At 47.9% G+C, this 18,547-nt stretch overlaps 1 protein-coding gene across 1 annotated transcript; it reads left to right on the top strand.

The window, feature by feature from the left end:
* The first annotated feature begins 7,819 nt into the window (after positions 1 to 7,819).
* On the top strand, positions 7,820 to 8,650 carry LOC129382535 (ubiquitin-conjugating enzyme E2 Z-like). The gene has a single exon (XM_055066669.1). The coding sequence runs from the start codon at positions 7,820 to 7,822 to the stop codon at positions 8,648 to 8,650; it is 831 nt and encodes a 276-aa protein (XP_054922644.1).
* Positions 8,651 to 18,547: the final 9,897 nt, after the last annotated feature.

Genomic DNA, 18,547 nt, shown 5'->3' with positions numbered 1-18,547 from the left:
TTGCACATGCAGAAGAAGAAATGCACAGAACCCTAGCCATAAACAGCTTCGCCCGCACTCATACCCGAGCCCTAAGTGCCCGGCATGCCCGGCCAGAGGTACGGCCGAACGTCTTCTGTGGAGCTGCTCTGACTTTGACACGGTCCGAGAAAGGACACTACGCTCCCTGGGCGGGAACCGACCTGGCACCCTGCAGGAGTGGCTCGACCCGCCATCGCACATTGGGCTCAAGGACGCAGTCCAGCTTTGGAGTGCTTTTTTGGACTTTTTCAGGGACAAGGAAGGGCCCGGCCGCCTCTTTGCAGAGCCGACCTCGGGACCACTCCACCTCGAGGAAGAAGAGAGCACCGGTCCCCCTCCCCCTCCCCCATAGAGCACCCCTTTTCTGCCGCAAGGCTTGGCCTATTAAACGCAGAAATAAAGACGCATTAAAAAAAAAAACAGCTTCGCCGTAAAAGAAAAAAAAAGTGACGAGAACCACGTGAGCATCTGCTTCTGTGCCGCGATCGCAGTGCTCTCAAACGTGCCGCATGTGAACGGCAAGTGATACTGGCTTGCAATGCACCCGCCGCGATGATTCAATGGCTATGACGTTTGGCGCTGCTGCTTTTACACAGTCACGGGTTCGATTCCCGGCATCGGCGGCTAGATTCATGTTTATGCATAAGTGAGTAAAATAATGTAAGTAAGTAAATTAAGTAAGTCTGTCCTTTTCTTTCGTCCTGTTCCTTTGCGCTGCTTCTGCTCAAGACAACGGCTTACATTTATTAAGTTTTGCGGAGACCCGTATACACACTCTTTTAAAAAGAAAGTTTGTGCCAGTTACTAAATAAAAGGTTGTAACGGTTTGTCACGAAGTTTACTAAGGTCCTAGCAACCATACTTAGTAAAGGCACAGATAGTATATAGCATTTACAACCCAAAGGAATTGCATGGTTCATACTAGCACAAGTTAGTAAGTTTACCAACCATACATGGTAATGGCAGCGGCACAGTGGCGTTTGCTACCAAGGTAAGTTAGTGGGGACCTGAGCCGTTTACACGGGGGCATTTCCATTACAAATAAATATTCAGGTCGCTCCTGTTCTGAATAGAGAGGGAGAGAGAGAAAGGCAAAGGAAAGACAGGGAGGTTAACCAGAGATTATCTCCTGTTGGCTATCCTGAGGGGCAAAGGGATGCGATAGGTGAGAGAGAAAGGAAAAAAAAAATGAAAGAAGCTACATACACACACACGTATACACGATGATGAACACGTATGCTAAAAATAAAAAACAACGAAGACCGCATTGTTGTTAAATTGCATGTAATAAACTGCACTATGCAGAAATGAACAAACGGTAAAGAGGAACAACGCATCGCACTTTACAATTATTGGTATACCATACGTGACATGTTTCTGAGAACGACCTAACAAGTATATATATATATATATACCCGTAGCCTTTTGGAGCACAGCGTGCACAAGTGTGCACATATGTATTTCGATACCTAAACAAATGTACGAGCCTATATTATTATAACGTACAGTCTCCACATGTATGCACCACAACTCAGCATATAACTATTATTGCAACATAAGGGTAGGAACTATAGTTTATCTAAACATCGCATTATGACAGTCACTACGCAGCATATTAGATCATGGGTGAGATGAGGTATCGCCTCTTACTAATTGGTCTGGGAAACCTAGTAAAGGGGGGAGGAGAAAAGAAGGAAGGAAAGGTAGGGAGGTCAATCAGACGCACGTTCGGTTTGCTACAATACACAGGGAAGGAATTTAAGGGATGAAAAGAAAGAAAGGACAGGGAGGGAAGAAGGTACTCTCAGTGTGAACACGAGCGGTTGTCCATCACTTCACCTTATATAATCGGTCACTGAGGCCAGTCGATTTCATAAATCGTAGCAATGCCCGCATCGCTTTGTAAACCTGGGGCTCGTGTACCATGGTCTGAGAATCTTAGTTTCTGGAAATGTCGTGTTGTCTAATTAGTTTAATACACTCCGAAGAACACGTGCTCGATTGTCTCTTTGCAGTTGCATGAGTCACAGACCAGTGTGCCGGGCATTCTAATAAGGATAGGCTTTCGTAAAAGCCACCCCTAAACAGAGGCGGCACTTGCATCACGGCGGGAGAAGTTCGATGGAATCTGCAGCTTCAATGTAGAATCCAGCCGGTGGGGACTACAGTTATAGAAAATCGGGGTGTTATACGTAGTTTCAGACTCGGTTTGCCCAAGTAAACGAGACCCCTCACAACGTCTGTCCTTGATGAGGGTATAAGAACTGTCACCGGCAAAGTCAATTCCGACGATGCCACAGTGCCCCGGAAGCCATTGGAAGATGATATCATGTCCGTTTATGAGGGCTTGATGGATATGCTCTCTGGTCTCGAACGCCAGTTGTTCATGGATATTGCGTCGTAAGGCTGACTGCAGACTCTGAAGGGCTGCCTTGGAGTCGCAAAAACGGTCCACTTGCTCGAGGTTTTTCTTATACGATGTAATTAGCAGCGGCACGTAGGGCGACAAGTTCTCTTGCCGTAGAGGTCATTATGTGGGACACTTTAAACTTAATAGTGACTTGTAAATGCTTAGTAAAAGCCGCGCCTTCCAAGTCTAAATTACCGAAGGCAGGAAACAGCTAGGAAAGATGTAGTAGTGGCTGACATTGTTAGTAACTGCACCCGTTACTACTTCCTTAGTAACATTTTTTATAAGCGTATAGCTTAAAAATAGGAGTTATCGGCAGTCATCTAGCTGGTTGCGCTGGAATAATGAAAAGAGAAAGGCACGTTAAAAAAATGTTGAAGCAAAATTAAACCTAAAAATAAAATAAAGCACGCAAAGCACATTTTACCAAGGAATGACACAATATCGCCGCGTTTACGCGTCACGGTGAACTGAGCAAGGCGCGTGCGTTTCCTGGCAAGCTGCCACTCTGCAACCTCCCAACGTTTCGGTGCCCGAAGGAAAAGATCACCGAAACAAGAACGACAAACAACAAATTGCGTATGGGCCACGGCGCAAGACACACGAGAAGAAAGTGATTGACCGAGATCAATCACTGGCGGGCTTGCTCCAGATTCAGTGGCGCGCGCGGGCCTTCTGCAGCGACGTGGGTGTGTCCCGCAGTTCGCCGTCACCTCGGCTCGATCGGTGTGCCCGCAGGAAGCGAGCGGACGGAGCCTCGGACGAAAACAAAAGCTCGCCTTGAGGAACCCATCGTTGATACGTTTGTACAGCGCTGCCTCGCACGACGCGTGTGTGTGTGTGCGGCACATGAGGGTGTGACTCTCCGACCGTAAACCGACTCACGCTTTTGTGTTGCTGCTGAACGCTTCGACCGAGGTGTGGGCATGCAAGGTCCATTGTCTTCTTTGGCAACCGCAGCAGCTGGAAGATCTGTGCCCTTTCTTTTATTTTTCTAGGTTAAACTTATGCCGATGTTAGACACGCCACGCGGGCTTCGAATTTCGATCTGTTCAAGCACCCTTTTTCCGTTTATTTTATTTTTATTTTTTGTCACGATCGTTTAAAACTTGAAGACCACTTCCGCTAGGCGTTACCGTTGCACCTTTCTGACGAGGAAGTGGTGATCATTTTCAGGAGGGGCGGGATAACGGTAAGTTTCTGCCGGCTGTCCGTGGGTACTTTGGAATTAGCTCATCACAGAGAAGGCGACGTGTCGAATTAAATTCATTCATTCATTCATTCATTCATTCATTCATTCATTCATTCATTCATTCATTCATTCATTCATTCAAAGCTTTGAAGGCTCTAGGTCGTCGCAATAACTATCGGTCACAGAAAGGCGGAACCAATGAGGTCTAACGACCTCAACCTCGTTCCTTTGTTTTCTCGAAACATTCCTGCTGTGATCATAGAAGAGCCGCAGTGAGTGGGAAGCGGGCCGAGGTGTTATCGCCGCTCACACAAAAAGCTGCGAGGTCGCAGTGATTTGTTTAAAACGAAAGATACGCTTTTGCTAGAAATAATAGACACTGCAGCAGAAGGCACGTTCTTGTAGACAATTTAAATAGAAAATAATGTAAAGCGAAGGCAGCCCTCCGTTCTGAAACTACGTGGCTATACAATCTCCTTCTCCCTTTCTCTCCCCCATGTCGTGTGTATGTGTGTGCATGTCTGCGGGTGGGCGAGTAAATGAGTGAGTGCGAGGGATATATATATATATATATATATATATATATATATATATATATATATATATATATATATATATATATATATATATATATATAGAAAGCGTGCAAAGTAAGAATTAACTTCCTCCGACGTAGGCTGCGTCGTGGTTTGGGCGGACACAACCCCATTGGTAAATAATTCCGGGAGAGCATTACGCAATGTGCGGAACTCATCTCTTCGCTTCCCACTTGGAGTGTGTTGACTTAACAATGAATGACGTAGAAATCTAAACAAGGCGAGGTGATCACGAGGCTGGAAACGAATAAAAATTTGGCGAACAAGGAGCGCAGAGTTTTGATAAGGGGACTTCATCAGAGCGAACGTTCTGACGAGAAAGAGGCCCTCTCTTGTTCCTTCATAACTGTTCTTCGCTGAAGAAAGGAGCAGTCAGAGATAAGGAGATTATGGTGACATCAAAAGCGGCACGCGCACTTGTCCGGAGCTTGCAAGGGGTGTGCTGCCGGACCGAGGAAATGGATGCCCGTTTCGAAGGCAGAGCGCAGGTTTCCATCTAACTTCTACGTGTTCTCCTTTGCATTTTAGTGTAATGATTTCATCTTAAACGTATCAAAGCGTACACACCTACGGCATGACTGTCTTCAATTTTTCACTGTGCAGCCTATACCACTATCGCGGTGTATATAGAGCGTATATATACTTGTCCAATACGGGGTAATTGACCAGCGTGCCAAGAGTAGCGCGGTGCAGGCAGCACGACACATCGAACAGGCGGACCGCGCAGTCTCAGTTCGTGGTCGCTCTGCGGACGACCCCTGCAATCACGTGTACACGCGCTGATGATAGCCACGCCGAGGTGTCGGGTAGTATACACGTCTTCATCGAGCCCTCCGTTCCTCAACGTAATGCTCGTGGAGCAGACGCGTACACCGAGTGGCCGCGACCTCTATGTTCTTCGGAAGGTGAACCAGGAAACTTACCAGCTCGTATATCATCAGACTGTATACGCGCGCAATAAACGTCCCTCCCCCTCCCCTCCCCCCACCTCTCCGCACCGGCGAATCATTGGTGGCTATTCGCGTCGCGGGTTGGGTCAGGGAAAAAGAAAGGTGCGAAGTTCACAAGTAACGGAGACGGGGCCAGCAGCGTGAAGGGCATGTGTAGGCGTAAAACAGCGTGGTCGACGAACAGAATTGTGTCGACCCAGTGACCGATGATTAAAGTGAAGCCAGCGTTCTAGTAAGATGCTTTCTGTCGGTTGGGCGGATGATTTCCTCCTGCACTAGCTGCAATCCGCATGGCGATTTGATGAAACCGTCGCCACTTTTCAACCTCGATTTACGAGAAGTGATAGAACCAACTGGCTCCTTACTCTTTGCTGATTCGTATTCGCACGCTTTCTAAAGTTGCTAACGTGAAGTGCGGAAGTTCGCCTGTTAAGTTATGCGCGCGCGGGCCCAAGCACCGCAGACGCACGGACGCACGCACAATTCCACAGCACGCACAAATTTCACTAGAAATTAGCATGAACCTCGCCGACAAGTGGAGCTCATTGTGGCAGCGCGCATACCGTGCGAGGTACCCGTACTTATATCGTGCACTAAATCCCACTTGCACCCGTGAAATAGGCGGGGGAGTTTGCTGTGTGCACAAGGTGGTTTGTAATAAGAGCACTGATTATGAATGGAGAGAAAACAACTGCTGCGACTGGTTGCCCCGGCGTGGGGTGTTTGCAGTGCTACGTGGGAGTCATTTATTGCGAGTGTGAAGCAATCTCTAACATCCTGTTATCACACAACGTGCTCGTCAGAAGACGCGCTTAACTTATAAGCATCACAATTTGTTACTGAACAGAGGAATAGCCAAACAACCGGCGGTAAAGACGACTAAAAGAGCCGGAGGTGGTCTCACATGACGGAAGAAAATATTTATCGTTATTTTTCTTGATCCCGATCATAAGCTCTTACACACTACTACGAACTGGTCAAGAAAGCTTTAGGAAACCGAAAAGGAAATGACTCCAGAAATTGTAAAAGAAGATAGAAATATTAACTTTAGATTCTCAATCAAAACACAACTTGTCATATTAATGAAGAAGAGAAGAAGATAGGCTTTATTGATAGGAAATACAGAGAGGCCGACCTGAGCTAGTGCACTCTAGTCTGCTACTATGCACTGGAGAAAAGGGAAGGGGAGTGAAAGTACGGGGATGAATGGTGATGATAAGAGAAGTGGTGACTGCTTACGTACATTAGACGGGGGCCCTACTAGAGTCGCTCATCTAGTTTCGTGTCACGCAGAAACATGAACAGCGCTTGAGTTGTCCGCATAGAAGTTGCAGTGTCAACCCATGGGCAGAGAAAAGCTCCGTCGGACAGTGGTTGCCTGCCACGCTGGCTAGGGAATTATTCAACGTCTTTCGCTGCAGGCGTATATGCTGGGCAATCGCTCAATATGTGTTCCAGCGTTTCAGGCGTTTGACGTATTCAGGCGTGTTCGTAATCAGAACTGCGAACACATTCAGACGCCTGACAGGCATCCCGGGTGAAAGCAACGCCCAGCCGAATCCTGCGTAGCAATGACGCTTTGCTCCGCGTAACCTTCGGGAGCAAACAGAACTCACCATCTTGGTCCATTATATATGCAGGCGTCTGCGGATGTTGTCAGCGTGTGTTCTGTATACCTTTGTAAGGTCCTGCATGAGTGTCTTTGTCATTGAGATGGTGCCAAGTCGCGAGTAGGCAATCTGTACTTCATCAGAGAAAGAGAATGCCGATCTTGCGTCGCTGCAAGCGAGTTCATTGCCAATCACACCGCAATGACCAGCTATTCAATGAAAAGTGATCAAGCGACCACCTCGCTGGGCGCTGTGATGAAGTTCGGCGATTTCCAGCACGAGCAGGTAATACGGTCCTTTCCTTAAAAACCATTTTATCGCCTGAAACACTGATTTGGCTTCGCAGAACACCGTCCAAGTGTCGCTGTTGGTAATAGTGATGTTTGAAAAGAAAAATTTGCAGATGAGAGAGAAAGAGAAATAAAATAAACTTTATTTAAAGAACAGACGACGATGGGGGGGGGGGGGGGGGGAGGGGGGGGGTCTTCTCTAGGTGGGCAGCGTTCTGAATACAGGAAGCCGTGGTCCTTCGCCGTCCGTCGCGCTCTGTCCGCCAGCCGAATCTGGTCCTCAGGGCACGAGCTGGTCAGAAAGAAGAAGAATAACTTTATCGAAAGTTCTGGCTAGTTATTTGGGGATTGGGCGAATATCCCCACCTAGGCGTCGACCACGAGCCCTTGAGCTCTGGTCAAAACAATTTCTTTTTGTTGCGGCGAACAAGACTGTGATGGTAACAATACCAAATACCAAAGTACCCCGGTTGCGTTGTTTAATGTGATGGTTATACGTGTTTGAAGCGCGGGCGACAGACGAATTTTTTTCTCGAAACTGTTGTTTAAAAAAGAAAAGCACTCTGCTGCTCATCATGATATATTGTGAAACTCTTACACGGTCGGACGCTTCTTCGTTTATATACCCTGTTCTCGCTCGATCGACAGAGGAAGACGAAGAAGGCGTGCCATCAGGGTTGTTCGTTGCCCTGGGCCGCTTGTCATAATCTTTGACAGGACCTTTGAAGCGGCCACACGAATACGGCGAGGATGGCCAGCCAACCAAGTCCAGCCAGAGCATCGCGGGAATCGTCGGCGGTAATCCGAAGGGTTCCAGTGCCATTCAAACGCGACCACGACGACTCTTCGATGTACATCCTTAGGGTCAGGCGGGACATTGTGGACATCATGGACGACCCACCGCCATTAATCTACATCGCGCCGGAGGAGAACGACGTCACCCAGATCAACGCCCTGGTGGTGGGACCTTCCGACACGCCGTACGAGGGTGCGTTTATGCGATTCCGCATCGTGTGTCCAAACGAGTATCCGATCGTGCCGCCCAGTGTGCGTTTCCTGACCACAGACGCTGGCCGTGTGCAGCTACACCCGAACCTATACCCGGACGGCGAGGTGTCTCTCAGCATTATCGGCACATTTAGCGGGCCGTACTGGAGCCCGGCCCAGTCGATAGGCAGCCTGCTCGTTTCCATCCAGTCGCTGCTCACCGACGACCCTTTTTACAACGACCCTTACGTCACCAAAGGTATGCACCAGGAAGCCGCGAACAAATACAAAGTCTTCGTGCGCCACGAGGTTGTGAGAGTAGCAGTGTGCGACGCGGTAGAAAGCTGCCTCGAGGACAACTCTTCGCATCCGGCAGTTCTTCGGGAGAAAGTGCTGGAGTTGTTCCTCGAGTTTTACGACAGGTACGAAGCAGCTGTCAGGAGCGAGCTCCATCTGACTGGCACCAAAATGCAAGACCCGATTAGCTTCGCTGACGGCGTCTATCAGCACGATGCGCTGTTGACACGGCTTCAGGACCTGAAGGCGAGAGTGCAGAAACGAATAAAGTGTGCGCTTTTAAATGGAAACCAGTAGTGCCTGGTGAGGAGTTCGGTCACCGTTCGCGCGCAGGAAGCCGTGTAACAAACCTGGTGGTCTAGTGGGACGTTGCGAGACAGAGCGTCTCTGCGACGAAGAAATTTCGACGGAGAAACTGAGGACTCATTGGTGACGAAATCATCTTTCGACAAAATTAAAGGATTTGACGAACATTTGTTGTTTCGTTGCTGGAGATATTGGATGCTCTTGCAGGTGTCTCGCTTTTTCACGCTCGGCGAAATAACATGACCTCAATTGAATGTTTAAAAATATTCGATTATGAACGCAGGAACATGTTGTCATCCATACACCTCCTTTGTTGTTGTTGTGAATGATTCTAACGCATGCCCACAGTGAGCTCACCTTCTGTACAGGCATGGCAGAAAACTCCACAACTTTTTAAAAATTTGTTTTCCTCTATTTAACAGCGATATATGTTGTGGACTTCTTCACCGAATCATTCGGCTGTCCGCCGCCGCCGGTACCCGTCGCAGTAATCCCAGAATGCTTTACGGAATTTCATTTTATGCGATAGCAATTATATGGACACTCCAGGCGCATTTTTGCCGTCGTTGTCGCCGTGATGTTCTGTATAGGGAGGAAGGCGACGGCGTTGGGCTCCGGCAGCAACAGCGCATTTCGCCACCGGTTGTTAAGGGAACTGACGATCGCGGCGCAATCTCGCGCGCGAAACGTATTTCAACTCCGGAACGACTGATTTCCCATCAAGAATACTGTATCCGGAAAATACTACGCCTGACCGATTGAGCGCTCACTGAAATGATTGCCTTACACCTCACTCTTTGATGGGGCCTCCGTGATCGGTTCGCCGGGCATTTTGCGTCGACATCACGGAGGCCGCTCACTTTTCTCGCAATGAAAGCAAGATGAGCATGAAGCTATAGCCCCTTCAGGTGCCAATTACTTCTATCAATTGAAGGCTTGGTTTCAGCATATTTCTGCACCTTCAGAATTATGAAAAGACGTGTGCAGCTGCAGAACGGGTGAAGAAATTTCATTTCCTGAGTTAATTTTCTCAAGTTTACAGAATGTGAACTGCAAGCGAGAACTCTCTGCAAGAACGTCAGATATAAGACCAACTATTTCCTGTCTGGAATACTTCGAAAGAACCTATCCAGCCAGTTGAAAGTAATGGCAGATGTAACACCCTGTGAAAAACAAGGAAAGAAGTGAACCTGCTGCACGATAGGCATATTGACAACATAACCAAACATCCAGTGGTCTACCTTCTAACTTGTTTACTAAAACATTTTACACGTATTATTCGATCTCGCAGGCAGGACAGGTTCAGTTAGAACGGTTCGAAGGCGTATGCGGGCCGTTTTGATTGTAAGTGTTTTCGACAGTTGTGCACACAATTCGTGAGAATAACGAATAAAAATATGTGGGGTTTTACGTGCCAAAACCTCGATCTGATTATGAGGCACACCGTAGTGGGAGACTCTGGAAATTTGGACCACCCGGGGTTCTTTAAAGTGCACCTAAATCTAAGTACGTCAGTGTTTTCGCATTTCGCCCCCATCGAAGTGCGGCCGCGGTGGCCGGGATTCGATCCCGTGACCTCGTGCTTATCCACCCAACATCATAGTCACTAAGCAACCACCGCGGGTGAGAATAACAAACAACGATCAAATAACGAAGGGGTTAGACGAATGATACACGGCCTTCTGAAATCGCAGGATATTATTAAATCAATTGTGTGCAGCCTGCCTGTGCACGGCCACTATACGACGTCACAAGTCGTTTTCTGTAAGGAAGCCGCGTTGTTAAGCTTGTGGCGCGAGTGGGAGTTCTCGTTGACGTGATCAGCAGCTCGAGATCTTGCAGCGCTGATGGCAGACCTGCCTTTGTATATATGTATTTACTTTTTCGCTTGGCGAATCGAAATTATCACTGAAAAAAAAATAACAACGCAGTTTTCGGTCTGGTGCCATTACCACGGCATGCATGGCGACGTTTGTGGACACATTATATACGGTGATCTCAGAGAACGTATACGGTCATCTACACACGACGACTGAACGCGGGGACAGGGGGGGGGGGGGGGGGGAGGCTTTCTGCTTGAAACAAAGGCGCCCCGGTCCGGCAGCGAGTTAACAGCCACGAAGCCACCGCATTCCCGTCCGCATTAAATGGATTGCGCGAGGGTCTCGCCAGCCACCGCGAACGCGTCGTGTGCACGACAAGACTCGGGGTGCTGCTTAAAAATGCGGACAACGTGTTCATTAGCGCGCGCGTGCGCGTGCCTGCGCGAGTTTCTCGCGACCGCGATCCCCTGTCATCGACGGCACGGCGAAGCGGTCTGCTCACGGTCGCTACATCGTGTATTTTGTTGCGTCGCCTTGTGTACTACATGCGCGGCTTGGGCGTGGCGGGGGCCAACGCTTCAACAGAGCAAAGAGCGGTTCAGTTGTTCCGCAGTATATATCGCCCACATACGCTGCCGTTATTATGCAAAATTTCACGCATACAGGTTCTAGTTCCGGGCAGAACGCAGGGAACCGCTTCGCACCGCAAGGAGCGCTAACGAAAAGTAAGGCGCTATGCAGTTTTTAGGGTTGCTATAGGCTTGATTCTCCGCCTTACTTTGTAATGAAACTCTACTGAATGCAGCAAAATATAACGCTTCTTTGAAAACGAATGCATACTGCGCATGCCAGTGCAATGCACAATATACTGTGCACTATACAAGTGCACTATAGAAGTTCACTATACTGTGCATGCAACTGGCGCTGAAAAGTAACGCTTATTTTTTATTTATTTTTTTCATTTGACAAAGCAGCGCCGAGTTTCGCTGCGAAGGTTTCTCCGTGATTGTGACTGATAGCCTCAGCTTATATCTCGCATTAATTACTAGGTCGCTCTGGTGATTGCGATTATTTATGCAGAAACCTACAGCGGTGGCGGCCATTTAACTGTCACTGCAGGCTCGCGCCACAATGCTGAGCCTTTCGAGTCAGCGCAAATTAAGCTTCCATCGAGCAGGCTTTAAGAGCCCGAACTTGAGTGGCAGTACGTCGCTTGAGGTTGTCTCTATCGCTGGCGTCTTTAATGCGGCCGGCGACGTGGTGCTTGTACACCGTGCGACGGCCTCGCATGCCTAATTGCCTTGTCGATATTAACGAGCGCATTGCAAGAGAAAGCTTCTCGACGGCAGGTGTTTGCCGAACTGCAGAGAAAGAGCGTCCACTTGTTCCGAGTCTGTTTATTACTGTCCAACATTTGACGTACTGTGCCTGTAAAACTAAATTTGATCTGCATTTTTTTTTTATCGGTCCCTTCTGACGTGAACCGTCTTTCATTTCTGTTAACATAGGGGGTCGCGCTTGCTAAAACTCGTGCGTAACTAAAACCAATTATAACACTAGCTATTGTCGCTTATATATTTGCAACCGTACTATGCCCACGCGCCTTACCTTGGTATATATCGTTGTACAAAGAAAAAAAAAATGCCATTACACGATTATGCATGTGTCGCGTGCGCAGACGGCGCCATTGTCGCGATAAGAATGACGCAATTGGAGATAAATTTAGCCTCTCGCTCGGCGATCAGGGAGTAATAGTTCGGCAGCACGTTTGTCGAACCTTGCGGTAATGGTTTCGTTTGACAGATATTACTCAGTCACCGTTGGTATAATCCATCACACTCAAGAGTTGTAAGGTCTGCAAGTGTGCAAGTTGCAGAAATTTGAAGGTTCCTCGGCCATATGCCGCCCCGGCGTTCGGCACGTAATAAGGTATAAGAGAGAGAGAGAGAGGGAGAAAGGAGGGGGAGGGGCTCATTCGTATTCGCCACCTTTGACCACGGCGACCCCACTACGAAAATAGGGAGCGAGCACCGTTGCAAGATTACACCGTACGGCACCCGCTATCTGTATCATAAGTTAGGCATGTACGCTTTGTAACGCGTGAATAAATGTCACTTGTGTATTTTGCGGCGTCCATTTATAAACCTTATAGTGTCCGTACGCACTCAGCCGGACGCGCAAGTCGTATACGTCGTATACCCCAACAGCGGCTGCGTCCACGATATAGCTTACCCTATTTAAAAAAAGTAAAATGATGCGTGTATTTTACAAAGAGTGAAAAATCTTTGCACAAATAAAAAGCGATATTCTGAGAGCCAGTAAAAATTGAAGTTGGAGTTATTTGTTCCCAAACTGACATGTTGAGATACACGTATAAATCGCGTCTCTAATTTGCCTTCTTCTTCTTCTTCTTCTTCCTCGCGTTAATTCATTATGTTAATCTATTGCAAAGTTTTTAGCTATTAATTGGCGAAACTTCTAATTTCACTTTTCTTTCATCCCTCATCATCTCGTATCATCCAATATTCTTTTTCATTATCTAACAATTGCTGCAAAGAGGCCCGCTACGACCTTCCGTCAAGATTTCTAGTATCAGTCATTTAGGACATCTCGAAGCACGTGCTGCACGTCTTGTGATGTGTCAGAGAAAATGTCTGGATTGTTTGAACAATGGTTGACTAAAGGAATATTTAATCGTCATGATGATGAAAAAAAAATGGTTCAACCGTAGTTGCAGGTCTTTCTGTATGCAGCTTTACAGTCAGGAAACACTTGTCAGGAGGTACCTTAAGATACCGAGAGAGATAAGATAGAAAAGGGAAAGGCAGGGAGGTTTACCGGAACGGGAAATCCCGTTTGCTACCCTAAACTAGGTGGGCGTAAAGGGATATATATATATATATATATATGGAGAGAGAGAGAGCACATGCGCAGGATCAAAACAGTTCACAGCACACGACAACGGTTAACACTTGTCTTGTCAGTGCTAGAGTCGCTTGCGCAAGTTTATTTTTAGTAAGAAATGTACCCATGCTTTCACGGCCCTCTGATGCGACGGTTTGCAACGCCAGTATTTCAAAGTGATTTGTCGCGACATTCTCATAATGGTCGGTATACGACGCGAGCTGGCAAACTCGCGAGCGATCGTCTCTACATTTACGTTTATCGAAGACACAAGACTCGTTCAAACATCTCCTCTTGAAGTTACAACAGAGGAGTATAAGTGCACCTATATCCGTAGTACACCACGTTGCTATACCAGAAGAGCGCTTTCAGCCCATTGCAGCTTAGTATCGTTAGGCTCGTGCTTATTTTCGCTTGCTCTCGTGTCAACTCAGCCAGCCCCACCTCACCAGCGCCAGGAGAACTTCAAGGCTATCTCAAGTTTTAATCATTCATATCAACATTTATTCCTCTCTTTATATGTAAATGATGTGTTATTCTATCCTCCCATAGCGCGTAACAGTCATTCTGAAATACGCTGCACTCAGTCTTTGCCGTCTCGAAAGTGCTTATTCCGTCGCTTATTGTCGATGAAGGACATTTACAAAAGCCTTGACGGACTGAGTTGGCGACTCATACAAGTTTGCCGTTCGCACAACGCCTCGCAATTTTTCGTGGCGGGTCGTCTTTTTCTTTCACATTTGCCCTTGAGAACTTTGTCACTAAGCCTTCTATTCATGTTTTTTTTTCTTTCATCCTGCTCATTCTTGCATACAGCCGGCGGTATATTAACTAAATAGAGGAAAGTTTCACTGTACAATGCGTTTATGACTTCCCCTGGCAACACGTACATATTTTCCAGCTGACCATCAACAACTTTGCGTTGCCGGTTGTGGTTTTCGTTTTTGAAGAGGAGGGGAGGGCGGAGGTGTTTGTGCTGCACAAAATGCCGAACTGGGCGAATCTTCGTGGATTCGTGGTTAGGAAAAGCATGAAGGGACAAAGATGACAAACAGTATGAGTACGCGCTAACAACTAGATGGTTTTACTAGAAACTGTCGTATGTAAATAAACCGCAGTGTATGCGCATGTGAGAAGACTAGCTTGTCGGCAGCGCTGACAAAGATAAGATTACAGACGAAATTCGGCTACTACTACTTTGAACATGCCTTGGGAAATTTATCTCACTGCGTTGCAAAGTCGCAGAATCTTGACTCACGCACACGTTTTTGTTGTCTTAGATGAAAAACGCCTCGACGATTTCACGTGCCAGCTGATCCGCGTGTTTGAAGAAAATCTCGGTATCACTTAATCTTGGGGAGAGGCCATATTCTCGACAACACCGAGACAAATTGGAAGTTGGCGTTCCTTTAAAGTAGTTCCAGTGTTGCCGTGTGGGCTCATTCACACATTGATCCGTCTGTCTTATATTATCCTGCACCACAAGTCCCACAAAGGTCCTACACGACCGATTTCTGGCAGGTCGTGAATCGTGGGACGTGGTTAACAGTGCACGAATCACATACGCTGTCTTAAGTTTATCCCATTTTCATCGTACAGCTGCACAAGCGTTTCCTGGCTTGTTACGTGCACTGAACACTGTACGACATCAACGTCGTACTTGCTTGCAATTTGCCTCAATCGTTGCGAAAAACAGTGAACGTACCCAATACATAGCACATGTACAAAGCGCCCAGCTTACGTTCGTATATACAGTCATCGTTCTGGCTACTCATTTAGCTTACTCACCGGCAGTGGTTATAGTTAAACGTTTTCACGCGATATGAAGGTATTCACGGTAAGATAAGGACTGATTTGACCTTGGGTCGTAGTCTGGTCCCCCCACAGAGACGAAAACGTGTGCCAACACTTAGCGGCTGCGTGAGAACAAAACCAGATCGCCAGCTCAACGAAGAATGATAGGCGTAATGAGATCTCCACCTTTGAAAGATAAACGCAATGTCGAAGGCTTTCTTTCTTTCTTTCTTTCATTTTTTTCAGTGTGAATGGGCGAAGGCTGCGTCGTGTGGCCAGGGAAGGCCAAACGCCAGAGCCGAGTGACGCATAGAACTTGAACTTGGCGACACCGGCCCAACGACCACCTCCAGTCGCTGGCGGCGGTGGTCTCTCACGCGTTTAATTAAGCAAAGCGAAACCGGCCGTCGAGAATAGAACGCGCTCGTATCTGATTAGCGCCTAAAGCTTGCCCTCTTTATTTCTGCAATTCCCCACGATTCTCAGTCGGTGCCTGAAGGCGCAACGTTTTCCCGTATAGCCTTGCTGTATAGACCAATGAGTGCTGTTGCCCTCAAGGGTTTCCGCGCTGCGTCACATGAGGTGAGCAGCCCGGAGGACGCAAATGTCACGACGGAGTCGGCTCGGACTAGTCACTGGTTTGTCGGAACAGGCGGCAATTAAAGCGACAACAACAAAGTAGACGGTGGACAGTACGAAGCTACACTTTACTGGGGGGCGAACAGCTGTTATGAGCTATACAAAGTGACTCGATCGCGGCTTAATCGCAGCTTGATCGCGTACGCGATCAAGTTACTTCGTATTGCTCACAGTCACAGAAGTCGTATATAGCTCAAACAACGAACGAGCTTTCGTTCGTTCTCTCGTTCGTGCTCTTTTATTCAAACGCCGCATGTATAAATGCATGAAGAAAACACGCGAACATCAATAAAGCAATCAATTGTACGACAATGATGCCACGATGCCGATGATGACGACGACTGTGGCATGAAGACGACGGCAACGACAAAATCAGCAGTATGACGACGACGACGTCTGGGGATTAAGCGAGAGCAAATAGTTCAATGATGGAACGCAACAAGCGCGATAGGCTGTTGCTTGGGCTGCTTACACTCACACATTTATGCACCACCAGGCCCAAATTCAAAGTAGTCTGCGCATAAAACGTTTTTGACAATGTAAAGCTCCCCGGTGTTTCTTTAATGCAAATGTGAAGGGTGTATTCTATACGGAGTAGGTACAAAAGTACGCGTTTAATAAAATACGTATAAGCTGACATTGGGACAAGTAGACGGATGCTGCAGTGCTTTCAGGGCAAGGAAGGGTGTTTGAAATGAAGTGTATGTAAAGTGCGTATAAAATGAAAGAATTCAATAAACGCATTAAGAACCGTCATCGTAATGCGTAAGCTGTGCGCCACGCGAAACAATGCCTCTACACGCTGTCGTAAACTAATTATACACAATGAGGTAAGAGTGTCACAAATCTTCCTAAATGCGCATCCGCCTGAACTGTATGTGTGCAGTGCCCTGATTCATCGATGAGAAGCGAGAAGTTGCAGGGCGAACCGATATGAACGCAAGCTGTTTCAAACGGCACGTTCTCCACATGATTACCTTACATTCGTTTACGTTTAATATTGTACACAACGAGGAATGTCATGAAGGATATGCATACAATAAAAGTTGCGCATCAGTTGTGTGTGGAGCCTAGAAACACAGAGATTCCAAGCGTCATACGAAAATTAGGCAAACAATGCTGCAAGCGTGCACAAGAGTAAATCAGTCGTGCAAACCTAGTGCGTTAGGGACTAGTGCTAACTGGTACTGCCCTAGTCTCGGCATTTGTAACAAGCGAACGTAGCTTTAAGAGGTGCAGCATGTCCGAAGCTTGCAAGTTATGCTCAGCCCTTAAAGGCGAGTCTGTTTATATTCAAGTGAAACGTCGAGCTTCTGGAAGGCGTGCGAGCCGAAGTGCTTAGAATATGCCTTGGCTTCCTCAAGAATGCACCCACAGGGCGAGCTCACCACTGTCGGTGCCAATTTTTAGCAAGCAGAAGTTCTTTCGGGCTCAATCGCGGCCCGTGGTGTGGGGACGTGACCATCCAAATTCTCTCACTTGTCCTTCAATGGCTCAAGGCTCGCTTCCTCTACGTCATCGAAATTCCGTCTCTGGCGTTTCGCACTAGAAGTACTCTTCGCGGCATATTTAATTCACTATGCCTGAAATCGAGAAGCTCATATGCCTGAGCCAGCACTAGGATATTTTGCAAGTCTACGTTTATTGCAGTGCTCGCTGTCACATTTACGACGATCGATCGGTCATGCCTACATCATCAGACATAAGATTGTGGATCCCTGTAATGAAAATCACAGTCACAGGAAAGTTATCGTAGAACATTTACCGCAGCTATTGAGTTGGCTGCACTGCGAGTAGCTTTCACTTATGTTTTGCAGCAGCCAGCTCTCGTTGTGTGGGATTTTCAGCTATTGGCAGGCGGCTCTGCAATGCCTGAAATACTAACGTCTGTAAGTACAGTTAATCACTGGCGTTAAACGCCCAGACGCGGTGACCTGCAGGTTTAGCCACATTCCACTGCTGTGGTAGTTAGCAGCCCACTGTGGGATAGATGGAAATCTCATGCAGGTTACGTTGCGGTGGCAACTGCACTCAGTGACTCGACCAAGCTAACCTCGGTGCTATTGACAAGAAGTGAGGTGGTGGCGGTTGTGTCACCCGTTACGTGCCACTGGCAGCAAAGCGCGATTAGTGGCCCCGCAAATGGCCTTGCGGCAGGTGCACTGAAGGAACACTTCGCTCAGCAGCGGGTGGTTTGCGCCCACCCTACAGTCACTGAGGAGCCGCCCCATAAAACGTAGAAGTTCCGACAGTCGCCGAGCTCCTCTTCGTTGAGAAGCTGCCGGAGGTGCCTGCGCACAGACGCGGACTTGCTGCGTTACAGAACCGTCTTTTTGAAGTGGCCATAGGGGGTGGTGTCGTGGGGTGCGTCAACAACCTCATGGATCTCCTTAACCACCTCTGTAGGGAGTGCCGAGACAGTGCGGAGGAACCTGGCGCGCTGCGACTTAATGCGCCGAAGGTCGAAGACCTCCACCTCAGTGAACCAGGCTGCAGAATTTTGTGGCCAAAGGGGCGGCGCGTGAATCTGGCCCTTGGCGAGGTCCTCTACGCTCGTCGTCAGTCTCTCGTTCGTGGCCTCGTCCATAATATCGTGCTTGCCGCATAATGACGTCCGGGTCACCACGTCTTAGGGACCGAAATTAGGTCCACTGCAACAACGTGCAGGTCAGTGAGCGAAAGGCCTGAGTACCTTTCGGACTGATGGCAGGAGCCGAAAATGCTCCTT

Source organism: Dermacentor andersoni, chromosome 6 (assembly GCF_023375885.2).
Source record: "Dermacentor andersoni chromosome 6, qqDerAnde1_hic_scaffold, whole genome shotgun sequence".
NCBI lineage: Eukaryota > Metazoa > Arthropoda > Arachnida > Ixodida > Ixodidae > Dermacentor > Dermacentor andersoni.
Note: the sequence above shows the minus strand (reverse complement) of the source record. Positions and strands in the feature narration are given on the sequence as shown.

Bases quoted from the DNA above. Each gene is read 5' to 3' on its own strand.
- LOC129382535 (XM_055066669.1), top strand. From the start codon at position 7,820: ATGGCCAGCCAACCAAGTCCAGCCAGAGCATCGCGGGAATCGTCGGCG.